The sequence below is a fragment of the Pleuronectes platessa genome, chromosome 7 (assembly GCF_947347685.1).
Source record: "Pleuronectes platessa chromosome 7, fPlePla1.1, whole genome shotgun sequence".
NCBI lineage: Eukaryota > Metazoa > Chordata > Actinopteri > Pleuronectiformes > Pleuronectidae > Pleuronectes > Pleuronectes platessa.
In genome coordinates, this window is record NC_070632.1 from 3,141,779 (window position 1) to 3,169,643 (window position 27,865).

The 27,865-nt window shown below is 44.7% G+C and overlaps 1 protein-coding gene across 3 annotated transcripts; it reads right to left on the minus strand.

Annotated features, from left to right (window-relative positions):
* Positions 1-27,498, minus strand: hipk3a (homeodomain interacting protein kinase 3a). Of its 3 annotated transcripts, none has more exons than XM_053426827.1 (18): positions 27,117-27,498; positions 22,905-23,914; positions 22,488-22,679; positions 22,200-22,381; positions 13,736-13,859; positions 10,384-10,503; positions 9,848-9,934; positions 9,446-9,630; positions 9,005-9,170; positions 8,423-8,546; positions 8,208-8,302; positions 7,248-7,402; positions 6,884-7,045; positions 6,436-6,795; positions 5,700-5,861; positions 5,342-5,616; positions 3,580-3,731; positions 1-2,971 (listed from the first exon to the last, which is right to left on the minus strand). In XM_053426827.1, the coding sequence occupies exons 2-18, from the start codon at positions 23,910-23,912 to the stop codon at positions 2,414-2,416; spliced, it is 4,107 nt and encodes a 1,368-aa protein (XP_053282802.1). In that variant the 5' UTR covers positions 23,913-23,914; positions 27,117-27,498; the 3' UTR covers positions 1-2,413. The 3 variants fall into 3 exon arrangements, with proteins under 3 accessions (XP_053282802.1, XP_053282801.1, XP_053282800.1); XM_053426826.1 differs by lacking the exon at positions 27,117-27,498 and adding an exon at positions 25,740-25,881 and having other exon boundaries at positions 7,248-7,399; XM_053426825.1 differs by lacking the exon at positions 27,117-27,498 and adding an exon at positions 25,740-25,881.
* Positions 27,499-27,865: the final 367 nt, after the last annotated feature.

A 27,865-nucleotide genomic window follows, 5' to 3' on the forward strand; every position in this document is an offset into this window, starting at 1 on the left:
GTTGTGTAGCCACTAGAAATGCAAACAACTCACCCGCGGAACCAAAAGCAGATGTGTCGACGTCCACAAGTACATTCACGTTGTGAGAGTAAAGCTCTGTACTTGTGTGTTTTTTTCAGGCCCCGGGTTTCTTAGCCCTGCACGGTGTCGGTGTCGAGCACAGAAAAACAATCCCTGACTTTCTTAGGTTTGTTTTCCCTCCTCATCTTTGTCAAACAAACAACTTTGGGGTTTTTGTTGTTGATGTGAGAACAGGAGCTGATTCCCCTTCAGGAGGAATTGAGTCAATGAATTTCAGAAACCGCTTTGATATCCACGCGAGACGTCGCCCTCGTCAGCCACTGGCTCGAAGGAAGGCACTAAGTTCAGTACAGTACGAGGAGTCGCCATCACAGTCCGATAACGGAGAAACAAAAAGCTGCGTCATCAGAGGACGACAACATGTGAAACACAATAATACGTCAACGACACACCGGTTACAGAATCAAAGAATGAAACCCAGCCTACGTTTGAAATACTGATGCTAAATACACACACACACACACACACAAAAAAACACACATTAACACACACACACACACACACCAAAAAGCAACAGAATAATAAAAAAGAAAAAGAAAACTCATAACTTCCATTACAGCAGTTTACAATCACTTCAAAACAACAAAGCCAATATACAGAGGCACTAGCATATAGGAATAGCATTCAATATACTCTAGGATCAAAATAAAACCCACTTCCATCTCATATAGTCGCGTGAACTACGATGCAGAAGAGAGAGAGTTGCAGGCTAGAATGAGATTAGTCCTCTAAATTCACAGCTACGAAAAGTGGCGGATAATCAGTACATAGCAGCTTATTATACTATAACTATACATTCCAAATACAATTAGCCAAACATAGCTCAGAAAAATAAAAACCTCAACCTCATTGGTTTCTTCGTAAAATAGAGATCTCACAATATATAGAATCCGATGTGGATTAAACTGCGACAGTACGCCGGAGGTGACAGGGAGAAATCGTATCGACCATGCTTCAGAAATGATTCATGAACAGTCTTTGGTGCTGATTGGAGTAAAATACCAGTTGATATGAGGACAGGTAAAGACGCAGCTCTACTACACACGAGAAATCAAACACACACGCACTCACACACACACTCACACAAATCAAGGCTATGCATCCACCCTGAAGGAATGTATCAAAACTGACAACAGGCTTCAATACATGGACAAAATTCATCTCACACAAATATTTTTAAACAATTACCAATACACCTCTAACACTCAATAGCCCAGCAGTGACACTGTAAGCTGATTATTTCAAACACTGACAAGCATTTAAAAGATAAAAACTTAATTATCTTTAAGTCTATGCCACTCCCAAAGAAAACACTCTAACACATAGGATGCATTACTGCAAGTCTAACCTTAAAATGCATAAAATAATAAAAACACAGCAACCCAGAGGCTATCTAGATTGTATTGCAGTTACAGTAAACAGTGACAATACTGTTATGAATTAAGTACTATAGTGAATAGAAATCGATTATCAAAATATCAAATCACTCTCTATGTACATTAAAAAGCTCATTCAGTCAAAGCCCTAAATGTGCAGCCTCTAGCTAAAGTAAATCCATACTCTTGAGTTAGAAAGCAAAAGTCCAATATTTAAAAATAAACAACCACAAGCCTAGTGCTGCAAGCCCATTTAAATGTACAATCTATAAATGCTCCTGAAGTCACGTGTAGACTCTGGTTTTAAGGCACTAGGAGGCGGCAGCAGCTAAGTCTGCCTGAAACAGAGACAGGAGCGTTGGGTCCTGGTTAACACCGACTGGGAGGGCGAACAGATCTGACCGGCGAGCACGTGCTACAAGGCAACAAAGATAAAGGGAAGGGGGGGGGGGCGGAGCGATCCCACACCCACGACGACAACAACAAGCCAATTCCAGCCTCTAATTAGATCACAACACAACGCAACACTCAAAGACAGGAGGTAATGTGCAAAGGACATTCTTAATGAACAGGTCCTTATCATCATCATCATCATCACGTGTGAATCGTTTCACTCGTGTAATGTTCTCTTTTATAAAGCTTTGCAGTTTTAAATCGGTTTTCCTCCGATGGCTGAAATCTGCTGATTTCGCAGGAAGTCCATCAGATCCGCTGTCGTCTGGGACTCGTGACGTGAACCTCCACGTGAAGGAGGCTTCACAAAACATCTTTTATCTCCAAATCCTTTGAAATACATAATTTTCCATCCTCTTCTTCTTAACCATATTCTCATCTTCGTCATCAAAAGTGTCCGTTTTGTGCTCGGCTGCTCGCTCTACCTGCCCAGGTCGCAGCCCCACTCCATTTTGCGTGGCCCCTCCTCCCGAGGGGGAACTGCTGCGGCCCCGCCCTGGACCTCAGATATAGGAGAACTGTGGGTGGTGGCTGAGCTTGGTGGGGCTCAGAGGGAAGCCGGTGTAGGCAGCTGGCGAGGCCATGTAGGGGTGAGGAGGGGGAGGGGGAAAGGGAGGCTTGAACTGGTGGGGGAGGTGGGCGTAGCTGGGCTGGTGGTGCGGGTGGATGGTCGGGGAGGGCAGGAGCCTGTGCCCGGGATGTCCATGGTGGTGGGGGTGGGCGCTGATGCCCAGGGTTACCTGGTGAACTATAGTGCCTCCTTGTGGGTGGGAGAGACCATAGCTGTGCTGGAGGAGAGGGGGAGGAGGGCGAGAGGGCAGGATGGGATGGGGGTGGTGGGCGGTGGTGAGGGGCCCACCAGGGCCGTAGGACAGCAGGGTGTGTGTGGCCATGCCCTGGGTGTGGTTGTGTGGGCCGGCGGAGTTGTGCGTGGGGCTGCTGTGCGGCAGGTGAGTGAAGGTGTGTGTGTGGACCGTGGGGGGAATGTAGGCATGAGGTCGCAGAGGCCCATAGTTGCCGTTCCACTCTTTGCTGCTGTGGTTTGAACCGTACGGCTGCACCTGGAAGACACACAGACGTTTGGTTGTGGGAGCGGCCATTTTGAAACCTCGCGTTCAAAAACCAGATGTGACCATATTTGGAGGAGCAGGGGGAGGAGCTTGACGGAGCTCAAACACACATAAAGAGATTTATCATCCATTTGGTTTTAAATGGGATCATAATTTACTAAATGAGCATCATGCTGTATTGAAGAATCCCCCCCGCTCCTAGTCTTTATGCTAAGCTAACCAGCTGCTAGCCTCAGTGTCGGGGCCTGAGAGGAAGATTGCATCACACCAGCTATAGAATGGAGTTTGTATTATAAAACATCTGGTTCGCACACCTGGCTTCACTTATCTTTAGGTAACCAAAGGTTGGTTGTGTAAGCTCATTGAAATATCAACACAGCTCCAATTATTTTCAAATCTAAAATATATCTGCGGATTTACGTGAGAGACCAGTTTCATCTTTCTGTTATTCAACTTTAAGCCCGTTACTCAAACGAAAATGTCCTGGAGCTCGGTAGCAAAGCTCGTCCCATTAAAATGACCCAGTAGATATGTGAGGTTCAGCTACTGCCCAGTCCCCCATACAGAATGTTAAATAAGAGGAAGGGAAATAACCAAACCTGTCCAAAGGCCAGAGGGGGCAGGTGCTGCCCTGCGGCCGCTTGCTGCCTGGACAGGAGGGGGCCGGCTGGGAGGAGGGGGGCAGAAGAGGGACTGTTGTGTTGTCCTATGAGACTGCAGCGCCCTTTGGACCGGGACCAGGACTCTGAGACTGGAACAGAGAGAAGACAGAAGTGAGTCGGGAACAGAGGCAGCGGAGCAGCAATGACTTCAAATCACAAACTAGAACACACCAGAGAATAAAACAGGCAAAAGTGACTTCAGACAGAATTCAGGTCCTTGTTTCAGCATTCGAACCCACTGGAAATTTTATTATTTCAATATCTTATATGTGCAACTTGTTCACATTTAATATATTACTGCAATGTTTCCTTTTGTTTCTATTGTTTGTTTACAATGATACTATGCATTACATGAAGCTGTAAATGTGGCTGAAATGAAACCTTCTGAGAAGAGTTTCAGGTATGATGTCAGAGCTTATACAATTGGATATTTCCTTAACATTTAAAGGGTTAAAGAGGTAAAAACCTAATAAAGGGTTTTACATGTTGAGGTGCAGCTTGGTTTCAACCATTAAAAGGGAGGATGGACTACACACTGGCCACAGACCAGTGCAGCACCACTTTCTCCTGCTGAACCGTGCCACACCCTCTGGGCAACAGTCTGTGTGGACTTTAAATTACGTCTAAGAGGAATGTTGATTCAGCATTTTATAGCCGCGGTGTAACTGCTGTCATTAAAAGATCAAACCCGTCGGTCACGTATCAACAGTTGTGAATCTCCTATAAAACTCTGCACTGAGACAATAACATCCATAAAGTTGAGGAAGAAGAAGGACAGAGAGTTTGTTGACACTCAAAACAGACGCCTGAGCAGCAAAGTTGATCCTTGGACTCTGATCTGAGTCAGTTTGAAATTCACAAGACCATTAACAACAAATTAAAGTCTGGGGAGTCCAGATAAAGTGAAACTGATCTCAGGTCAGTGCCTGAGGGCAACTTTTGCTGTGTGGCAAGAACCGGAGGAGAAAACATGACCTCTGACCTAATACCCAATGAAATGCATCCACCTTTCCCCCCAATCCACTAGAAGCCTCATGGTTACTATCCTGTTGTTGAAGAAAACCTTCCCCTGCTTCCTCTACTGTAAAATAAATAAGGTTTAAGGCCAAAGGAAATAACAAGAATAAACACTGGATGATTTCTATGGGCGCTCAAAATCCTTCATCAGCAAACACGGCTGCACAGATGAGAAGAGCTTCCATCGTTTTACTTTGTTTTGTACAAAATCCAAATTCAAAAACTCACTGAGGTTTTACCAGAAGACGACAAATAACACTTTTTATGGTTTACATATAACTCAAAGTTCTGAGTTATATGTCCAGAGATTTTTCACTTTCTTCTTTGGACATTTTCCTTGCGGCTTTGGTGGAGGGAAAACCTTGAAAGAATAATCACAAGACATGTGAGGGTTCCCTGCTGTGGATGCATTTCTGAGGTATTAGACTGCAGTGGCCAGTTCTCTGCTTATGTCTCATGATCACCTGTTACAGCCTCTATCACCCACTAGGGGGCAGTAAGGCCCTACTGCTTCCCTATGACCTGCAAAGCAGACACCACCAAAGCAGATGGTGACCACAGGACAAGTAGCAAGAGGACACACATTTGTGGAAAATAAACTCTCTTGGTGTTAGTTTACAAATACAACACACTCCTTAAATGTGTGTCTGCTCAATATATATAAATATACATTTCCACTGACCCGTTCTCAGGACACGCTGCTCTGTTCCATAGCTGTTGTTGTTCTGCACTCTCATTGGTGGAACCACCATGGTCCGGACACCGTGGGGACTCCTGCCCTGCACTGCAGGGGTAGGCAGCGGTGCTACCATGGAAGTCAAAGCCGGGCGGTTGATGTGATTGCCATTATCAAGGTACCGGTAGTGGCTGTTGCCACGTGGGGAGATGGATGTGTCGGAGGTGGGGGAACCTTCCACTGTGTCACAGCCACTCTCATGTCCGTCGTCCTCAGACATGCTGAGAAGAAAACAAACAATGAGCTGAGTTGAGCTGGAGTTTAAGAATCTGTTATTTGGACAAGAGGACACGCATCCACAAACCTGTTGGGTCTCTTGCAGGGAGAGACAGAGGGGCTGGAGTGAAGGGAGTTGGAGTTGTAGGAGTTGGTGCTCAGGCTGCTGTCAGGGCTGCTCAGAGAACACACTCTCTCCATGGACACACTGGTGTTTCTGCAGGCCTCACACGCACACTCCGCTTTGCACCTACACACAGAGAGGAGCAGGTTAGAGTTTCTAAGGCCTCGTTCGAACCTGGTGTTCACATCCGGTCTGAGTGATCTGATCTCCAGTGCACAGCTCTGAGAAACTTGAGATACGATCACTCTGACCACTTTCTCAGAAACGTTCTGTGCACAATGAACCAAACTATTTTTAACCTTCTCAGTGTTTCACATGCATTGATTTATTTGAGGCGACCGACACTGACAGACAAATGTAGGCTTCCTGTTTTCTTTCTTTCAAATGTGTAAAATCTTGTAAAATTCTAAACATAGAATCACACAGCTCTAGCTTGTACCTCTCACGTCAACATAATTTGATATTTTTAATTTATATTACTTTGTACACGTTTTATTTTCAGTTGTGAAAGGACAAATTTTGATCAGATTCCTGAGGGCAGATGTGAATAACAGATCTGAAAAGATCCAAAGGCTCAAACAAAGTTAAAAGAAGAGTACTTGATTGCAGCAGACACTTCCTGTTGCAAAGGCTCATCCAGCTACTGAAAACTAACATGTACTGATTATAATCTACATGCATTATCTGTTATGTAACTCACTCTCTCAGGCACCTCTGTGGGTCTTCATCCTCCTCCTCTCCGTCAGTCAGCTCACTGCGAATGCTGACCACGCTGTGCACGGGACTCGGCGTGTCACCCATCAGCACGGCCACATCTCTCTGCTGTTGACTGGACAGGTCTATCTGTCTGTTACCTTCCGGCACCACCTCTCTGAAGCAGCTCACTTCCTCCTCGGCCTCCTCTTCCTCCTCGTCGGTGTTCTGAACCTCCACTTTCCTGGTCTCCACCCGAGGCGGCGCTCTCTGAGGCGGCCCTCTCCCTGAGACTGCGTGTCCAACAACATCAGCCATCTTGGAGGTCCGACTCGCTGCCATGTGGTTATTGTGGTGGGACAGGTTCCTATTAACACAACCGTTTTCATGTTAGCTGTAATTAAAATGGAAGAGCAGTTTAAATGTAAAGACATGACTAAGATGCAGAATCTCACCTGTTGTGACTGTGTCTGTTCCTCTTACTGGCCGGCTGGGGCCACACAACATGAGCTATGCCGATGTTGATTGGCTGATGGGCAGAGAGAGCTGTCATCTGATTGGTCAGGAGAGGCTGTTGAATCACTGAACTGTAGTGGTTGCCGTGGGGACGTACTTTCCTGCAAGACAAAAATAAAACTTTTATATTTGAGTAAAAAAACAAATAAACATTATAACAGCTTTGACTCGGGGCCCATTTTACCCCAGGCTCCCTTGTGGTCACCAATTTGAATGCATCAAAAACATTTCATTCTCCAGTCAAATGTATAAATAAAGAAATGCCCAGACTTGAAGTCTGCATGGCTGAGTCTGGTGACTCACCCCCAGTCGCTGATCCTCTGATGGCCGGCTGTGGCGTCGTTGGTTAAGGAGGAAGGAGGTGGTGGAGGCGGGTGAGAGGGAGGAGGACCCACGGGAGTCATCTGCTGCCAGGCTGCTGGGACAAGGAGCTGCTGCCCCCGGCTGGACCAGGCCTGCTGCAGGGACAGGGGAGGAAAATCAGAGATGGTGTGTGATCATCTACTGAGCCACATGACTATGAGCTTCATTAGCTCTCGTGGATCTGGGCCTGACACCCGGGGTCAGAGGTTAAGTTCATCACCCTAAAACCAGGACTGTGTACTGCAGGTAGAACTTAATAAAATACAGAATCTTTTACTCTACAGGGTTACAAGTTTACTTAAAGGGGACATATTATGAAAATTCCACTTTTGTAGTGCTTCTACACGTTAATTTGGGTATCTGGCATGTCTACCGTCCCTAAAACTCTGGAAAAAAACAACTCCCGCGATTTGCTGTGGTTCCTCTATGTCAGAAACGATACGCTAGAGTGCGTCGAATGGGATTACGACCGAAATAAACGTCATAGTCACACCATGCCCATGTAGGGAGACTCGCTACGTGGCCTTGGACGAGCGAGCTAACGCTAGCTGGGCTCCACCGGCCCGGTTAGCTTGCGAGCTAACGCTAGCCGGGGGGCCGGGCTACCTTAGCCGGCGGAAGTCCCTACGGGTCCCGGGCTCCCCGGCTAGGGTTAGCTCGCTGCTGCTACCCGTCAGACATTTAGAATACTGAATCAAATTTTAGATCTCTGTCAAGTACAACAGATATGAAGCCATACCAGAGTCCAAGATTTACTAACACTTCCCCCTAATTAAAGATAAGGTGAAGTATCATCAACACAAGTAAGACCTAGTACATAACATAATACACAGAAACACTGGATTAATTGTTTACTTCAAAGTACCACAGTCACTACACATCACTTCCTATTTGTCTTACCTGAGCTATGACACCAGGCCTCACTGGTAGGGGCTGTATGGGAGGGGCCTGAGTTACCATTGGAACAGAATACCCTGCTTGTTGATTAAGGTTACCTTTAAAAACAAAAGCATAAACAATCAATATGTTATTCATAAATTGAAATGCATCTTTGGTGAGGCTACAATAACCACAGTAATTTAAAATGTGAGATGTTTGGCCTGCAGGCTGAATACCTTGCATGGGGGGGGGACACAGGAGGAGGGCGGGTGGGAACGAGTCGCTGCAGCCAAACTGCCCGTTCCCAGCTGTCAGAGCGATCCCAGGATGCATCACTGAGGGACCCGACTGGGTTAGCGCCTGAATTAGATCAGGAAAGAGCAGAGGGAGCCGGTGGCAGGACGAGATGAGGTCGGAGGCAGAAAAGAGAAATAAACGGGAAAGAAGAAACGTCAGGAGATGAAAAGAAAAACACAAACATGGCAGTTGAGCACAAACATTTTCGAGGTGGCGGGTTGTTGACGCTTCTCTCCAGAAGAGGTCAACGTTATAGAAACAGGTCACACAAACATGGTGTAACCAAGGACTTGACATATTTATAGGTATTTATTTATGTTCTCTGTTCTGAGAAAAATGATGCGACACCAAGAGACAATGTGAAGTAGCATAATTCAATTAACACAGTCGTGTTGGATGAAAGGCTCAATGTTTAAAAAAAGAACTGACGCTGGCATCTTTGTGACACAGATATAAAAGTTTACTGAGGCACTGGCTAAAATAGAGGTAAAGTATACGCTCTCCCAGCTCCGGTGTCTGACCTGAGGGTGGACTGGTATGTTGCTGTAGCCCAGTGGGAGGCCAGAGGAGCCGGCGGGCACCACAGGAGGTCTGGAGAAATGAATGGTGTTCTGGTTGAGAGCGTCGAAGACTGCGTTGGTGGGGCCGCCGTGGCACATGTCCATGATGCGGAAAGACGACTGCACACTGGAGGAAGACAGAGGAGTTGGCATCGAGTGAGGATGGAAATCTATATGATTTGTTAAACTCAATTTTGCCCAAAACATCATAAATGAAAGTGTTTTCATTCATTAGGAACAAAGAGGGTGTTGATTATGTTATTGCTGCTGCTTTTTTTTCCTTGTAGTAACAAATTCTGTGATTAGGTCTTGAGATTCTTTAAGTTGCTTTCGTTTTTTTGCAGTTATTGTATAGCTTAGCAGTTGTGTTACTGTAGAAAGCTGCAGCTATGGGATCCTTACTGGTTACTGTGTGGGTAGTCCAGCAGATGTGTCATCGTGAGGAACGGGTGATTGAGAACAGCGGTGGGAACAGTCCTGTTCTCAGCATCTATCAGCAGCATGCTCTTCAGCAGGGACACAAACTCCCTCCGGTCCACCTTGTCCGCCTGCATGTCACAGTTGTCAGGACTCAGCACCAGGTTCACCTGAGGGATGGAAGCACAGGGGGGGGGGGGGGGGGAGACACACGCTGCTTATGAGAACCACACAGGAGCACATGAACAGCTGATATTTTAAATACAAGGTTTTCAGTAAACGTTATTATCAGGATGTTAATTTGTATTTGTTTAGCGTGGTTTGAAATTTGAGTTTTCAAAATGGCGCTCAAACCCGTAGCCCTGAACGTGAACTGGTTGAACTCACATGTGCCACGTCGTCCAGGCAGCTGAAGATGTACTTCCTGGCCTCTTTGGATTTGAGTCCCGTCTCTTTCTCGTGCTGCTCTGTCGTCTGAAAGGAGAACACCAGTATTAGGTTGAAGAATTTCAAGTATGTTGGTGGAGTGTGGAAATTCATAAGAAATAAAAAAGGTCAAATTATTAGATCCAATAAACAGAGGAAGGTTGATATGAAATATTAGGCTCACATCCATTTGTTATTCATTTGGCCTGAGCTTGGCAGGTAGTCTAAACACAGTATCTCACTCCCCCGAGGTTTCTTCAGGGTGAGCAGGCTTTGTCCTGTTTTGCAAATCTCACGCAGCTGTTTCCCCGTCGAGAACGTTCTGCTACACTAAGCTTTCTTCTGACTGCATTAATGCCATGCAACAAGTACATTGTGTGCTCTTTTCAGTTCAAAACTCATTGCGTGTCCCCATCACTAGGATGTGCGGTTGGCAGCAGGATGTGCGTGCATTGTGTCTGCACGTTTGTGTGATTGTGTGATTTGTGTGCATGTACTTTGAGTCTCCAGGAGGCGTAGGGAGAGTCCGACTCTTTGGAGAAGAAGCGAGACGTCTTGGTTCCCTTGTTGAGCAGCTGCTCGGCAGGCAGGCCCTGAGTCTGAGAGATGTACCGGATCTGGAAACAGGAAACAGAAGGGAAAGGGTGGAGGAAGGGAAAGAGAGGGGGGGAGGGGGGAGGAGGAAATGAACAAGAAAAGTAATTAACAAACTCAGTTATTATGGGAAGAAACGACAGAGGAATGAGGAGGTGGAGAGAGAGAGAGAACACAGGGCAACCACTTCGCTGGAAACAAGATCATTGACTTGGTTGTAATTCAATTAATTTTACCCAATTACTGAATCTACAGGCTTCAGATCAGCTGACGCAGTCCAGACATGAACATTATCTAGCTTTACGTCAACGGCTTGGTAGCGTCAAGGTACATTCATTTAGTTTTTAAAGCTGATCAGTGTCTTCAGGTTTCAGCCAGTTCAGACAAGAATACGAAGCTGCCTTCTCTGAATATTACATATATAATATTCTAAAATAGTTATAAATCATGTCCTGCCTTGCTCATTAGATTATCTATTCTACACCATGTCCACATATGTTCGATGTTAATCAGGGAGACCTGGAGTTTGTCCACCAGCTCTGAGTCGTCTGTTATCTAACACAACACTTGAAACGTCTGCACTTTAACCTTCACTGCTCTTCCAAACTGACACGGTGGTAACGCTCCACAGGCTCGAGGCCTCGGCAGCGAAGAAGCCAAACACCAGAGAGACGGATCGGGAACCAGAGGTCACCCACAGTTATCAGCAGATTCTGACATGATTAATGAACTGGAGACCATCATGGGATGAGACCACACCAGCAGCTGAGGCTCTCAACAGGCTGAGAACACTGTCATTATTACTATTCAATTATTACATGGGTGCATAGTAGTTAGTTACATAATTAGTCACTAGTTATTACCCGATTATAACACCTATACTCAATAATCATGGGCTTAACACATCCTTCTTTAAATCTGCCTTCATAAATCTTTCACAACAGCTAACCCTAACCCGAGACGAGTTCCCTCAGAGTCTCGTGTCTCGAGGATGAACTGTAATGTAAATCTCATGACTACAGCAGCTGCATCACACCAGAGAAGACACACGCACAAAAAAATCCAGATGTTCACATGCACAATTGGAATGAAATCAGGATGTTGAAAGAAAAACATTTATCGTATCCATCTTTATGTATTAAATCAGCTTCACAGCCCGACAGAAGAGAAAGAAACACACAAACACACACACACACACACACACACACACACACACAGAGGAGACTTTGTTGTTTTAACCTAAAACAAGTTATAACTAAACAATTCAAACAAGTATTTTTTTAATTTCAAAGTTTACGGCCCATCCAGCAGTTTGACATGCCAGTTCTTAAAAACAACTATAACTATCCATATTCTTTTGAAGTGAGTCATCTGTAATAATTTCCAGTTATGTGCCGGATTTTCCTGGAATTCACTGGATGCTCTGCTCCCTCATGAGTACCACTCTCAGAATAATACTCCAGAAACTGTGATCAATGAAATACCACAGTTTTTACAGCATGTGAGCTCCGCACATGCACGAATACAGCCCAGAACAAACACATTGACAGGCCAGAACCTGCTGATGGTGCACTGAAAGCTCACCAGTGTGTGTGTGTGTGTGTGTGTGTGTGTGTGCACATGTCTACCATCAGGCTTATGTTTATAAATACATTTTGCTGTGTAGAGTGGAACTGCAGTGAGCCTTGGCACGGCACTGCATGCTTTTGGGGGATCAATGTGTACGCCGGAGTGTGCGAGTGTGAGTGTGTGTGTGTGTGTGTGTGTGTGTGTGTGTCCATTGATACAACAGAGCTGTCACTGCTCAGCAAGGCTCTATCCGTCACAATCTCTGAGCGATGATTGTTGAAACTGCTTGCTGCTGCTGGACGCACAAGTGACAAGCTGCCAAAAAAAACTTCCAAAAACAAATGCAAGCCGAGGATTTAGACCAGGCTTCACCAAACAGGTTTAATCTAGAATGGCACTCGGAGCGCAGCACCTCCTCTGCCAAGGTCTAAAAGTTCCCTTCAATTCTATCAGGCTGCAGCAAACTGCACAAAAACATAGATGTGCGTTGTCCAAATATGCCTGATTTTTTTTCATTAAGATCCATGAATTATTCACTGGGGAATTGATGAAAATGTCCAAAAAAATCTCAATTTTTTAAGAACGGGAGTTACCTCCTTGGCCCATGTTCCAAGTGTCAGGGTGCAGGACAGGGGCGAAGACTAAACCTCCTTGGTGGAGGTGAAACATGTTAATGTCCAGGAATGTTTGGTAGTATTGTGTAGTTTGGGAGTTCAAACATTTAAATTGGCAAAGATGGCCAAAGAGGTTTGGAGAGAAATGTCTCCGAACCCATAAAAAGGTCAGAAACAATCTTTGCCCCACAGGCTGCAGGATGGTGTTACAATACCAGGATGTCTATGTTTTTCATTTGTCCAAATTTCTGAACTCGTAAATTAAAAACATGAAGGGTTGGATTCGGCTCCTTCACAGAGCAGCCTGGAGAATAATCCTGGGCTGGTCTGTGAATGTGTGGCGGGCCTGTTCTCATGCTCCCTCTCCCTCGCCGGGGGACTCCAGCTCCAGTCCCAGCCGTGGAGTTCAACCCACACAACCCTGTGGGAAGATAATCACACATCGCCAAGAGCAATTTCCTGATTCACTCTGCCCAGATGAATATTAGGTGGATTTCATGCTGGATTTGTCGACCTCGGTCATACAGCAGCAGAGAGATCAGGAGGAGCATCAACAAATAAAGGCTTAACTAGACTGAATGAACCGAGTGACACTGGGATAACACAGACTTTAGAGTTTTCAATTGCCGTTTTCCCCTTGAATAATTCCTGGATTTAAGAAATCAGAAAAACTCCGATGATTGATATTTCTGGTGTGAAATGTGGAGGAGCCTAATTCGATTTAAGGGGACCTTTGGGCCTTGGCAGGGCCGTGTGATCCCCGAGTGCCATTCTTGTTTATTTTGTCCTCTGCACCGTCTCACCCTCAGCGAGGTGATAAATCTCCTTCCCTCTCTCCCACTGACAGCGTGTTCTCCTATTTTTGTGCGGCCCAGTTTGAGTTATAGACCTTTCGAAGTCAGGTTATTTTAAGGGACAGTGACACCGGTCCTCACAACTTCAAGGGGCTCTACGAGGATTACAACTTGGCTTAAAGGTCCAGATGAGGGTAAACGTTGGGATAAGGCATTTAAGACAGCGGGGGGGGTGCATGTGTGTGCTTCATTGTGAGTATGTGTGAGAGGAATGTTACCTGGTCATACTCCAGCGCTCCGGGGTAGAGAGGCCAACCCAAGAAGAGCTCGGCTATCACACAGCCCAGTGACCACATGTCAATGGCCTCACAGAACGGCAGCCCCAAAATAATCTCCGGAGCCCTGCAGAGAGAAAAGAGAGAGAAAGGTTACGTCTGGAGCTCGTCACCTTGTGTGATCAGAAACCAGTCACGTTGTCACAGCCCAGCGGGCAACGTGACTGGTTACTGGTCAACCATATAAAAATCAAAACTGGGAGTGAGTCCAGGTATAAAAAGAAATGCTGTTAAAACCCCACAATTATCTGCAGAGAAAGTTAAAGCTAAATATTTGGTATTTTGTGGCAATTTTGATGCAATGCAATATCACAACATTAGTCAACAGCACCTTTCTCAACAGAAGTAAAGTAAGAACATATTGCAAAGATGTTGTGTTTGCCAAAAATTATGTTTCTGTGTTTCCTGTTACTGAAGTTTACACTTTAAGCACAACACTGAAAATAATCTGTTGTGAAAGGCATTCATGTAACAGAGGGAATTGTTTAACTTCAAAAATGAAATCATTGTCTAACATATAACTGTCATGTTTACGGTAGTACGGTAATATGCACACCTGCACTTCTTTTCTTAGACCGTCGCACTGTTTGGACTGTTTGTATTGTTTTGCATTGTTTTGTTTTGTTATGTTTGTTTTGTGATATTCTTTGTAAGCAACTGAGAGTCACTTTACCGAGTCAAATTCCCTGTTTGTGCAAACTTACTTGGCCAATAAACCTGATTCTGATTCTGACTGTGCCATAATTTTTGAAAACTACAGAAGGCCTCAAAGTTCCACTCATCTCAGGGTATGTTTCATTCTTTATCTCACTCTATTCCACGTCTTTAATAAAATGTGATTTAAAACAAATTCACGAATCAGAGAAGCACAGTTCATGACAGTAACGATCTCATCAACACCACGTTACTCTGGGAACTCAAAGTGAACATTAAACCCACATGACGTGCACACACACTGTTTCCAGCAACAAGTAAATCTCTTTCAAAGAAGGGACTCTGCCGTTTCAAATGGAGCCTGGTTAATCTTACAGCAGCATTGTGAGGCCGCACTTGAAAACAATGGGCTGTTAGACCTGGACCCAGCAGCTGAGCAACCGCGCTGCAAATAGCAACCGCCGCTGTGACGACCACAAGGGAAACGACAGTCGCCAAGCAACTGCCGGACACATGACCATAATGTGACGGTGTTATATTTGGTGATAAATGGAACCGTCGCTCAACGAGCTGCGTGTTTATGACCGTGAGCGAATGTGCGGTTCTCTATGTGCAGATGTCAAGTCAATCACGTTTACAGTACAGGCTGTCCTCTCGCTCTCTCTGCCCCTCGCCGGCCCCGAGGAGGAAACTTCACTTTGACATTTCCTATTGCTCCGTCAAGAGGAAGAAGTCAAGTTATGACAACAGCACCAAAAAAAAAAATAAAAGAAGAAATAGAAAGCGCCTTAGGGGGAAAGGGACGGCCTCAAATATTTACAGAACGATTCTGCAGAATGGAGACACCGATGATTCTGGTTTTCCTGGTTTTTAAGTGCTACCGATCACCACAGATTGTTTTGCCCCCCCCCCCCCGAGAGGAAAACGTGAGACCAAACAATAACTTAGACGGGAAGGAAAAGAAACAGCAACTGACACACCATTAGGAGAGTTAAGCAAGAACATGGGGCATTTGAGACACATTTAAAGTCTTTATCGATGGAAAGTAACACAAGATGTGATTCATTTGTTCAACATTAATGCAATGACCTAAGTAAACAATGAACACAGTGGCATTACACATGTAAACAGCCGTCAGCTCCACTTAACTCTCGCTGCACAAACTTGAACTAAAGCCAAAAACAAAGCAACACACATTAAGCAGCTGCCAAAGATTACAGAAACCTAAAAACAATGTAATGAAGCTGAGGAAACACAGACAGGAAGCTTCTGGTTTAACTGGTATTTAGGCCTGTTCATTTTAACCGAGCTACATCTTCAAAATATAATCTTAAAGCTGCAAAAGTCTACTAAATAATTAAGATTAAAACAGGGTGGCACTTTAAATTAGCGTTTACTAGTCATAAAGAAGTTATTTACATTAAGTTATTCATGAGAACATTCTTCAAGCATTAGAAGTCAGTTTTTTTCTCTATAACCTTCTTATTACCATTAATTGACAGAAAGTAAGGACAATAATTGTTTGACTAAAACTATTAATTTACTCTTAACTATCAAAATCGCTAAATGAAATTTGTATTACTCAGAAAGTTCCTTTTTCTAAAGTGAGGTCTTTATCTAATATAAAGTTAACCTTAAAAGGGTTCTAACTCCCTACTTGTTTTAGCTTTAGCACATTTCTCCAAGAGAAGAGCGTAAACTGCAGGTGACGAACAGTTAAACATTATTTTCCATCCGTCATTGTTACCAGATTTTCATTGTTGTGTATTTGTGTGTGTGTGTGTATTGTCGACCCTGGAACGTGTGATGCTGCCGTAAGAGCCAGGTTTCCTTTGAAAGAGAGGTTGTTAACCTCAGTGAGATTATTCTGGATAAATAAATGAATCTTTAATCTCCACAGGGTATAGCTGTCCATTACAGACCTATGGCAAAAATAAACATTGTTGTGGGAAATGTGGATTAAAGGGGACAAAAATAAATGGGTTCAAAATAAAAGCTGTGCCCAGCGACACGGCCCGACTCATCAAAGCTGCAGCGATGGCCCCAGCCTTCCAGAGCGGTAACAGCTCATCACATAGCACACATCTAACCCCCCCGCAGGCACACACACACACACACCCACAGGTGGTTGGCATCGCGTCCAGGTTCCAGAACTAACCAGGCACACTAGAGAGCAGCACAGACTGTAAGGCAACACACACACACACACACACAGCAGTGCAACAGAAACTACTCAGACAGTGAGGAAGAGTCTTTCTGTTACTGTGAGTGATGTTAAACACGATGAGACAGGACTCATCGTGTTTTTAAACATGTATGCAAAGCTAATCCACGATGATCACACATCAAAAACATCCATCTGCTCTAATAAGGCTCGGTGCTGCAACAACAGATCCAGTTACAGGAGAATATGCATGTGCAGCAACCAGCAGGGACCGAGGCCGTTTTCACACCTACTTCGTTTGGTCGGGACCTTCTGACTTTTCAATTCAGTCCAAACCCAAACTTCAGGTGTGAAACGGGCCTCACACATCACAAACTAGGACTGACAACATTAAATACACAAACACAGCACATACACAAACGTGTGTCCCCCTGTTTTACTTCCCAAAAGTGTCCAGTTGTGTTGATATTCACGTTCTAGTCCAGTTTTTTTTATACACTGTGCTGACAGAGTGCGTCTGCTCAGGGTCAGACTTTGCGGTTCCTTCTTGTTGAACAAAATGTGTACAACGTGTGTTCTTACTCCAAGCCACCAGGTGCTGGCGTAAGAGAACACCCACTGTATGTGAAATCACACCTACAGTACAGGAAGGAGGCCTGACGCAGCCTGATCGAATCCTTCCACCTGATCTGCTAAGCTGAATTATTCACATAGCCCAGTGCTCCACTTTCATTGTGGGAGGTGGCTTAGCGTCCCCCCCCCCCCCCCCCCCCCACAGGACGGAGCGGTCACCTCACCCGGCCCTGCTGTGTAACAACACACCACAGCATGAGGAGCATTCCAGAGTTTAACTTCATAAACAACTTCATATTATTTTAGATATAAAACAGGTGAAGATGACTAAGAGAGAATTCAGCTTTAGTTTCGCACCTTGATGAAATACTTTTTTATTTATAGCCTGATAAGGTCCATTCAAGGCCAAATAGGGTGTTGAACATTATAGATGTTTCAAGACAAACCACTTGGCCCTTTGCAGAGCACATGTCTCCATCTAGTCCCAGCTGTCCCCTTAAAGTCAATCAAGCCTCATCCCTGAGCCAACAGAGCAACGCCCTGTCTGACAGTTGTGTATATCCACCAAATCCCTGGTGTTTGTTTAGACATATTTCTACAACTATTAAAAAATATGAATAAACTGTTGATTGTACTCCTGACTCAACATTATCTCAGCTACACGTTGGTGTTAAGTACTGGTTTTGTCCCAGTTGCCCCATCGTTCCACCAAGTTTTGTGGAAATCCGTTCAGTAGCTGCTCACAAACAAACCAACAAACATAGGGACAGGTATTACTTAAAACCCTTATTTAAAAGAATCAACAGAAGATAAAGATTTCTGACATTAACGCACAACAAATTTAAATCAATCATTTACATAAAGACACTTTAACGTGTAAACAGGTGGCTCTAGGAATCAAAACACCAGCCTGCATTAACTGGACATGCTAATGAATGAGTCAGCAGCAACCCAGTGAGTCAGAGACGTGGCTGCATCCACATGCAAACACAAATTCAAACCAACGTCAGTGATGACTCACTTTAAAAAATGATTACTACTGCCAAAAGGGAAAAATCTATATTTCCTGTGTGGTCTATGAAAACGTACATCGTTACTCCAGCAGCACGACACCCTGCAACTCATCTCGGTCAAAGTTTATAAATGAAACCACACGTTGTTTCATTTACAACTTCCTGAGTTTATCTAGATCTGAAAACTCCCATGTTTACTCTGACACAGAAACAACACTAAGCAATTAAATCTAGATTGAATCAACCGCCTGGGAAATTAACTCACTGGGCTTTTTGGTTAAGAAAACAAATTAGGCTTTGTTTACTAAAAAGCCTCATTTCCTCATGTTATTGATTTTTTTGTTGACATGACTGCATCAGATAGTTTCTACAGATTCCTCAACTGAAGACAGATTATTTTGATCATGATGTTTACATGAGTTGCTAATAGAATATTCCATTCATATCCCTGTTAACATGTGGCAGAGTTTGATCATGACACACGCCAGCATCACGTCCACCGGGACACGCATGCAATCTCTTAATTGTGTTAATTTCGGTTCATTGGCATCCATGTAAACATGTTGTGTTGTCAGTGTTTGTTATATCCTTTAATTTAATAAGCTCAGTCTGTTTTATGTTCGTCTCTCATCTGATCATTTAAAAATAGAGACACGTGTTGCTCACCAACGTTCCCGTGCTTCAAAACAAAACCTTCACCAGCATCAACAAACACTGAGAACTTCCAATGTTGCCTAGTGTTGGTGTGTGTACTGAAACAAGGTCAGCTCCTCCTCATGTGGGCGTGACAAGTAAAAACCTGTATTTATAATATCATTTACATCTCAAATTGTACCTTTATGTGAACTTTTTATTGTTTTTAAAAACATACATTTAACTTACATTTGCACCAAAGCCACAACGCTGGCAGTGCCACCGACTGTGCGTTATGGAAAATCCAGGGAAAACCCCAGAGCTGCAAAAAAAAAAAAAAAGAAATCTCCTCCTCCCCAAACTGTGGTGAGGCCAGCATTTCTGAGCAGTTTCACTATGGTAACAATACAGTGCAGCCATTATGCAATTTGAGCTCTGGAGATGAGGAGACACTATGTCCTGCAAACCACTCTCGTGATAACCTGCTGTTCAAACAAATTGCCACACACACACACACTCACACACACTCACGTAAAGCTCTGGGAGCCGAAATTGCATCTGTACATGATGTACCATTTGTAAATTCTGCTATTTGCATTGCTTTTAAGTGTTTGCATTGCCCTGTATTGTATTAAACGTCTTCCTGCTCAGATACCACAGATATGAATTAGCGGTTGTAACTAACTGTTGTGTTTTCTTTTCAATTAAACTTTAATTAAACTATAGTATAATCCTTGTGTGTTTGTGTGTGAGTGTGGTGACTTCTCCCTATGAACACAAATGTTTACCTAACCGAGCACATGTCCGGGCCCACCGATGCTCACGGACCTATTAAGCTACAAATGCGTAAGTAATACCAGCTGACGTCATGAGCAAAACCAACTCCCACTCAAACAAACACAGTGGAAAGGGAGATAAGATGGGAAACAAATACAGAGAGATGCTCAGAGGAGCTGGGAAGTTGTCACGAAATATCAAGTTGTGAAGTTACAATGTCTTTGAATCAACTTTCAACTCGATGGCCTTCAATTGTTTGGGGAGAGTAAAACTGGCCACAGAGAGTTTTGTGAAGTTTCCAACCCCAGTTATATTTCACCAGCGAAGCCCTTTTTTCCACATCTGAATTGAACGTATTGTGGAGCACGTTCTGGTACACGGTGTAACGTACATGAAGGATCCAGCCTTGGCAGCTGCTGCATGGACAGGGGAACACGCACACAAACACACACAGAGACCCACACACACACGCACACAGGAGCACACCCAGAAACACACAGGAATGTCTGAATGTTTTTTCCTGGATCTAAATGTGGATTTTCACATACCACATTCTTCCCTGGCCTTCAGTGGCCCGAGCGACCTTCCTGAAATTTAGCGCTCGACCCTTTTTTATCTGCGCTATGATCTCAGCCATGTCGACACGGACTCAAAAGACAAATCACACACACGCACAAATGAACGCACATCCGTACACACTTAACCGGGTCAACTGAGAGCAGAGTTCGTGTTATGCAACAGCTACAGCTCTGGTGGCTGTTTTTTTACTGAAGTAGAGACATTGCATCCAGGGTTAATCGGAAACACTGGATGTAGACAATGGGTATAAACCCCGCCGGTGGCTTTGTGTCTACTGAGCCTCTTCCTCCACTTCCTGTCTGTTACATTTGTCAAAAAACCTTCGAACTAGCGACCGACCTTTTGACAAAGACTTGGATCTTGCCGTCACATTGCAGATATTCATCTATTGCAGTTTTTGATGAGGTACTTTACAGGAAATAAGCGCTTTAATTTCCTAGATCCCTCTCCACATTAAAACCTTACACCAAACCATGATGACTGACACTTCATGACTGGTTTAACCCATTTAGATCGGATGCAACACGTGCGTGCATGTACCTTTAAGACGTGGGCCGAGGTTAGCGTGCTTCTCCCTTTAGAGCCGGATGAGATCAATGCGTGTTTTATACGAGGTGATCGTCATCGGTTTGGAAAGGAAAGGAAAGGCCATGATTTAAATGAAAGCCAAATGTTTAGGCTATCAAATATTTTGTATTTCATATCTATCTGCTGAGAGGTTTTTGTAAGTTCTTCAGAAAACCCCTCTGGTTGAAGGGGTTCGTTTTCAATGCTTAGATTTGGGGTAAATTTTGATTTGCGACCAAAGGCATTAATTGGTGAATAGCTGTGATCCCCCCCCCCAACATGCAAATGTTCCACCAAAACCAGAAGAATGATGATGACAGGTACCCAACCATTCTCTTTCACTGATTACATCTCTAAAACATTTTTTTTATCCAAGATAAGACATCGAAAGTTGCACAATAGTTTTTTCTTCTGCCAAAGAAATGTCAATCAACATAAGCGATCCGTCAGAGAGTGGAGAGGTGGGTGTGTGCAGTGCATGAGTTGCTCACATACACAGAAACTCCACAGCGTTTTTTTTAATGATTGCACAATGTTTGAAGAATAGTTAATAGTTAACCCGACCGGATCAACCAACCTGCTGCAACTTGCATTAAGAATAAAAGGCGCGTTGTCCTGTAGTAAATACTTTGCTTTGGAAACGATCTTGGATGTCATGAAATGTGTCACCAGCCGCCGACTTACTGTGCTCACAAATATTTGCAATATCTTTATAACCTTGGCCGCGTTTCAAAAAGCATGTTCTCTTTCTAAGGCTTGCCTAAGACACGTACCAACTCTTTCATTACACCGTTCCTCATAAACACATCTCAGTTCCTCTGAATGTTATGCAACACCGGCAGAGCTTTGGGCGTGACACTGAACACGGATCAGACACATAAGCTTGCAGAGCTGCGCCCAAAAAAAATGCATATGTGCATAAAAGAATGACACACAAGGCAAAGAGAAGGACAGCAGGCGAAGGGGGCAGAGTGTGTTCTCTGCCAGGCTGGCATTGAGTGCACAGGTTAGCACTTCACATTACATAAGAACAGACGAGGCCTTAACATATTAAGCTGGGGCAAGACTTTGCTAAGCCCTGTGGGAAACACACGATGCCCCTGGGACCGGGTCAGCTCGCTGTGTCGGCATCAAGATGACAAATGACAACATTTCACCTCCAGACATCTGATCTTCCTCAGAAAAATACTCTACGCTGTTAATTTCCCTTCTGAACATTTTGTTCTACTGAAACCAGCCGAGTTTCTACTGAGGAGAGCAGCTTTTTTTTTTTTTTTGGGGAGTTTCTCTCATATGAAAGTGCTCATAAAACTGTGACTCTCTGGTGCTGCTTTCAAGGAGAATGAGAGAAGTCAAATATACTGACGCAAAGCTGGTTTTGGAAAGAATAATAATAATAAAGAAAAATGGAGCCTCCAGAGATTTGAGTTAAGGTGACGGGGCTCACCTGTAGTATCTGGACTGCAGGTAAGTGGAGCACACAGCCTTGGAGACGTGGCTGGCTGAGCCGAAGTCGATGACCTTCACTCTGTAAGGTTGCCTGGTGGGATCCACTAACATGATGTTCTCTGGCTTCAGGTCAGCGTGGATCAAACCCAGGGACTTCAGCTTCTTTAAGGCTGTTGCCACCTGCAGAAAATGACATCAATAAATACAGAATGTGAGCAAGTGTGATTGATTACAAACAACATGTGTGTGTTGTATCTGAGTCTGACTGCAGCCAGTGGTTATTTACCTGCTGCAGAATAGGCCTGATGATTTTAAGCGGCAGTGGGCTGAACTTGTTCTGTTTGAGGAAGTCGTAGAGATTCTGCTCCAGCATCTCAAACACCAGGCAGGTGTGGCTGCGGTGCTGAAAGCACTCCAGAGCACGCACCACGTTATGCTCATCTGCATTCTCGTTGCTCAACCGGGCCAGGATCTCCACCTAGGGATTCAGAAACACAGAGGAAAATGAACAGGGGAAGGTTCAGAGCATCAAGTGTAAAAAGTACAGAGACAACAAATGCTGCCTCCCTCATAAATGACAATGGCATGTGTTGGAGTGCTGCCAAAACAGAACCAACAATGTATCTAGGGCACCATTGCCACACTTTACAGTTTCAACTATAACAATGGTACACCAGCACAACAAAACCTCACAGACTCTTACCTCGATCTGTCCCTGACGTGCATAGGAGGGATGGTTCTTCAGTATTTTTATAGCCACCACTTCATTCGTTCCCCTCTTCCAGCCCTTCACCACCTGACCGAAGGTGCCACGTCCGAGAAACTCCAACACCTCATAGCTGTTCTTCAAGGAGCACAGGACCTCGTGCTGGACTAACTGATAGTCCCCGTCTCCGGATCCAGTTCTGGTCACTGTCGCTCCTGCCACCGCCTCAGTACCAGCGTTAGGCTTCACTTCGGCCTTGTTTACCCCGATTCCCATGTCTGCCACTCCATCCACCTTGCTGTGTTGGGGAGGCATTGTGCCTTTGCCCCCTACTCTGACACTGTCGCCATTATTCCCAGTGCTGGTTTGCAACATTGCCACAGTGGGAGGATGGGAAGGTAGAGCAGATACCTCCTCCACTATCTGCATCGTTCCAGTGCAGCTGTTCTCCTGCGGTTGTTCTCCACTTACACCTGCCTTGTATTGTTCACATCCATGGGCAGTGTCTACAAGACTAACATACCCCCCTCTGGTTCGTACTCTCCTGTTTCCGCCCGCTTCCTCCTCTGCTCTGATACACCCCCTCCTCAGTAGCCCACAATCCAGACCTACTCCTGCTGAGGGAGTTCCACCACTGTCCCCCCAAGGCCTCCCTTCCTGTGGGCCTCTGCTATGGATCCCAGCTGGACCTGCTCCTTGTCTCTCAAAACTCTCCTCTCTTTGTAATCCTGTCCACTCCTCTCGTGCTTCGAGCTGCACTCCCCTGTGTCGTCTTCCTGAAGCAGCACCGGCTGCGGACGGGAGAACGTTGTTGGGATAGGCAATTCCGTAGTTGACCCCTATCACGTAGGTCTTGGGTGGGGGTCGCTGCTGAAAGGTTCTGCTGGTGTTATTACGGTGGTGGCCTTCGCCTGTGTCTCTGCTGGTAGCACTTCTGCTGGTTCCTAAGGCACTTGTATGAGCGGAGTGCAGGTGTGGTGGGTAAACCAAGACTTGTGAGGCCATGCCTAAAAACAAGAGATTAAAAAAACAACACAATCAATTAAGTAAAGCACACCACAAGGCTGACACCTTTTATGAGGTGTTTACACTAAAGTATGTTTTTTTTTTTCATGGACTTCTGTGTGAAGCACTTTGAAACCTCGTTTAAATAATTGCTATGCAAATAAAGTTATTATTAACATTATTATTACATATTTAAGATGCTAAGCAGGCTGACGCTAACGTGTAAATGTTAAAACGAGACTTTACTGTACACTGGAAATAAACTTCTACACACGGAGAAACCGGGTGTTTGTGCAACGTTACAGTCTCGATAAAAGAACCGCAGCCAAAGTGAATATATATCTAAGCCATCATGTCACCCTGACTTGAAAGGGGAACTGGTTATCTGCAATGGGAGAAGGGGGAAGCCCGTCGCACTGCGGGCCTGTCCCTGCACGCTACACTGGAGGGTCAGTTTCACACAAAGTAGAACAGCAAAGCAAGCAGGACCTCAGGGGGGGGGGGGGGATGATACACCACGCGGCATGAGGGGTGTCCTGTAACTCTGACTTTATATATAGATGCATCTTTTACACAGATATAACTGTCGATGGACGCTTCCTCTCTGAGAAGCAATCCGACGTGTGGTTTTATGAACCAAACACTTTCATATCGTTAATGTCACTTCATGTCGTTGACACCAACATATCCTCATTTCTGATGTGCTTTGAACAGAATGATCCAAACGAGGAAGCTGTAAACTCGGCTGGCTGCTGCGTGATGACTGGGCATGAAATAACCCGTTACAGCCTGTGCAAAGTTCAACTGTTATCATCCTGTGAACACTCGGATTAAACCGTCTGAGGCAAGTTTGTCTCTGCTCCTACATTTTGTGAGATAGTCATGAAATTCACTTTCTACAGGAAAAAGTTGAATTTATTGCTGTAATCAGTAAACTCAGTATGTTCACATCTATTTTTAAAGGGGATCTATTTTTAAAGGGGATGGATTCTAATTTGTGCTTTATTTAATGTACATGTTGTTTAAAGATGACAGACCTGTGCTAAATATGTTATAACTCGACGTGGTCTTTCCCTGCTCACAGATTTAACACCCTTTTAAACCACAAATCATTTTAGGTGTATTTGATGGTGGAACATTCCTTTCCCTGCAGCGAGTCATGACCCTGTGACAACAGGCAGAAAACAGGCAGAGGCAAGATGTGTCAGCCCCACTTCCTGAATATTCCTCCCTGGGTTTACGTTCCGAGTCAGATTAATCCGGATTTAAGGCTTCATCACAAAACACACACCCATGGAAGTTTCACCACTAACTTCTGTTGAACAGAGAACAAGTGTCGGCCTCACCAGTCGAGCTGTCACATACAGGCTCAGACAGGCCGAGGGGTGTGCCCCGGCTTCAACATTACAATATAACACGCTGCACTGTTCATGACAAGCAGGACTGGGGATGACAACAGATAACAATCTGTGTTATGACCCAAACGGTTCTTTTGAACAGGGGGGCAATTCTGATTATGATAGAATATGGATTTTAACTTAGTGGGAACAAGGTTCAAAACTAATCTGACGACTACTGCGTGAAGTGGTAAATAAATAAACAGACATTTGGAGGCTGGAATTAAAATAAAGCCAGGAGTAAAGTTTGGTGTTGGCAGAAACTACTTTCTTCGCTCGATATCCACAGCCGAGATCCTCATGGATATATTAAACAACTTGGTGATGCAACTCACAAAAATGTAAGTGCAAATTACCAGATCCATCAGCACCATATGGCCGGTGTGATCTGGTTCCTCGGTGTGTCTGCCTGCCAAGGTGCCATACCCACCGCTCTTAAAAGGGGTGCTCGCACAGACACAGCTGTGATGCCTCCTGCTCTGTCGCCTCCCACTGCCAAACCCAGTCTCCGGATATCTCACAGGGCAATGAGATCCAAGCCTGAAATGGAGAGTCATGACAAGGTGTGTGCGAGTGTGTGTGTGTGTGTGTGTGTGTGTGTGTGTGTGTGTGTGTGTGTGTGTGTTCGTCTTTCTATGGTTACGAGAGGCCAATTTTAGACCAATGCATTCATTGTGAGGTGCTGACAAATTCAAAGGGCTGTTTGGGGGTTTAAAGGTGTAGTTCATCCAAAAATGAAAACTCACTCATGATCTAGATACCACTGTGCTGAATGTGTTTGAGTCCACAAAACACTTTCAGGGTTAAACAGCGTACAGTTAGATTACAGACTGGTCTGAGAACAGCAGACATTTGAGCTTAAAACTTGGGAGTAAATTATGCCATTTTGAGTTTGATGACACCACAGCAGTTTTATGTTGTTTATTTAAGTTTGGATAAGTGGTCACCCTTTCCTTCAATTGTGTATTGGATTTGGCTGCAACACTGTTTAGTTCAGAGACTCCACAAGTGTTTTGTGTACTCAAACACTTCACCCCCCCTCCCCCACCAGGAATGGTGAGTAGATAATGAGTTAATTTAGGACCTGGTTTTAGGTTTAGAATTAGTTTAGGCATTTAAGTTGTGATGGTTAAGGTTAGAGGAGCTGGTTATGCATTATGCCATAATGTGTGTCCTCTCATCTATAGTGTGTGTGTGTGTCTCTGTGGTGTGTTTCAATGTTGCACCAGAATGCAAGCTGTACACACAACTTGTTACTTATCAATCTAGGAGACAGTTAACGTATGTGGTGTGGGAGTGGTGGCGTGTGTGTGTGTCTGTGTGTGTCTGTCTGCGTGTGTGTTTGTGTGTCTGTGTGTTTGGGGGAAGGGCAACTGCTGCCTTGACACCTGTTGAAACTCATGTAAGTGACAGGCAGCAGAGTAATGCCTGTGCTTCACTATACCTGTGTTTTAATAGTCATAATAAACAATAAACAATACAATTATACTTATTGTGGTGAGTTGGTCGTTTTCTTCAAAGCCTTTAAATTAAATACACGTCCACAGATTTTCCCACGTAGCATTTTACAGTCCGAGAAAAATGCTAAAAGCTAAAAAAGTTGGTTAAATCTAAAATAAACAGCAACAGACCCTCGAATAGAACTATTTCGTGGCTAGCTTTAGCAGAAGTTGGCTAGCTTAACAGTTAGCTCAAACTAAGCTAGCTCCGAGCGAAGTCCTCCCAGCGTCAAACTGGTGGAACCCACGGCCACCAGTTGAACAGGGGACGTGTTGACAGTGTGTGGAAGTCCGACCCGGGGACTCACCTTCAGTAAAACCAGTGAATGTCACCCGGAGAGTCGAGGAACAGACCAGCAACGAGGCGCCGCACCACCGACAAATCCTGCACCGATGCTGCTGCTGCTGCCATCTTGTTGTTCAACGACCAGGAGACACCGAGCGACTTTCCGCACATCTGAAGCCCCGAAAAAGAAGTCGAACCACGGGGGGGGGGGGGATTATCGGCTCCAGCCACGGCTCATGGTCTCCACGACCGCCCCGGGATTCAGCGGACGTCGCCCCGGCGTCTAGTCGAGACGAGGCTCCGTGTTTCTAAACTTTACCATCGCAGCGTCCTCCGTCACACACTCGCTCTCTCTCTCTCTCAGTTACTGGATGCTAATGCTAACTGCAGCTGCTGGTCCGGGGTGTTAGCTTGTTGCTTCTCCGCATGTGTGGAATGTGAGAGAGAGAGAGAGAGAGAGAGAGAGAGAGAGACACACACACACAGAGGGAGGGAGGGAGAGAGAGCCGTAATAACTTTATGTATATATATATCATCTTGAAAACAGCTGTTCCAAAGTGTTTCTCAAAGAAGGAAGAAGAGTAAACATAAACAAACACAATAATAAAATGTCATCCCACACACGTCAAACTGTAAAAACATTACACTACTTCTATATTAGTGTAAAGTTTATAACAAATAAAGTTTTTCACACTTTATCCGGCCTTCTGTTTTTTTACTCTTCCTCTTTATTATAGATTAGAATAAAAAGTGTTTCGTCACGTGCACATC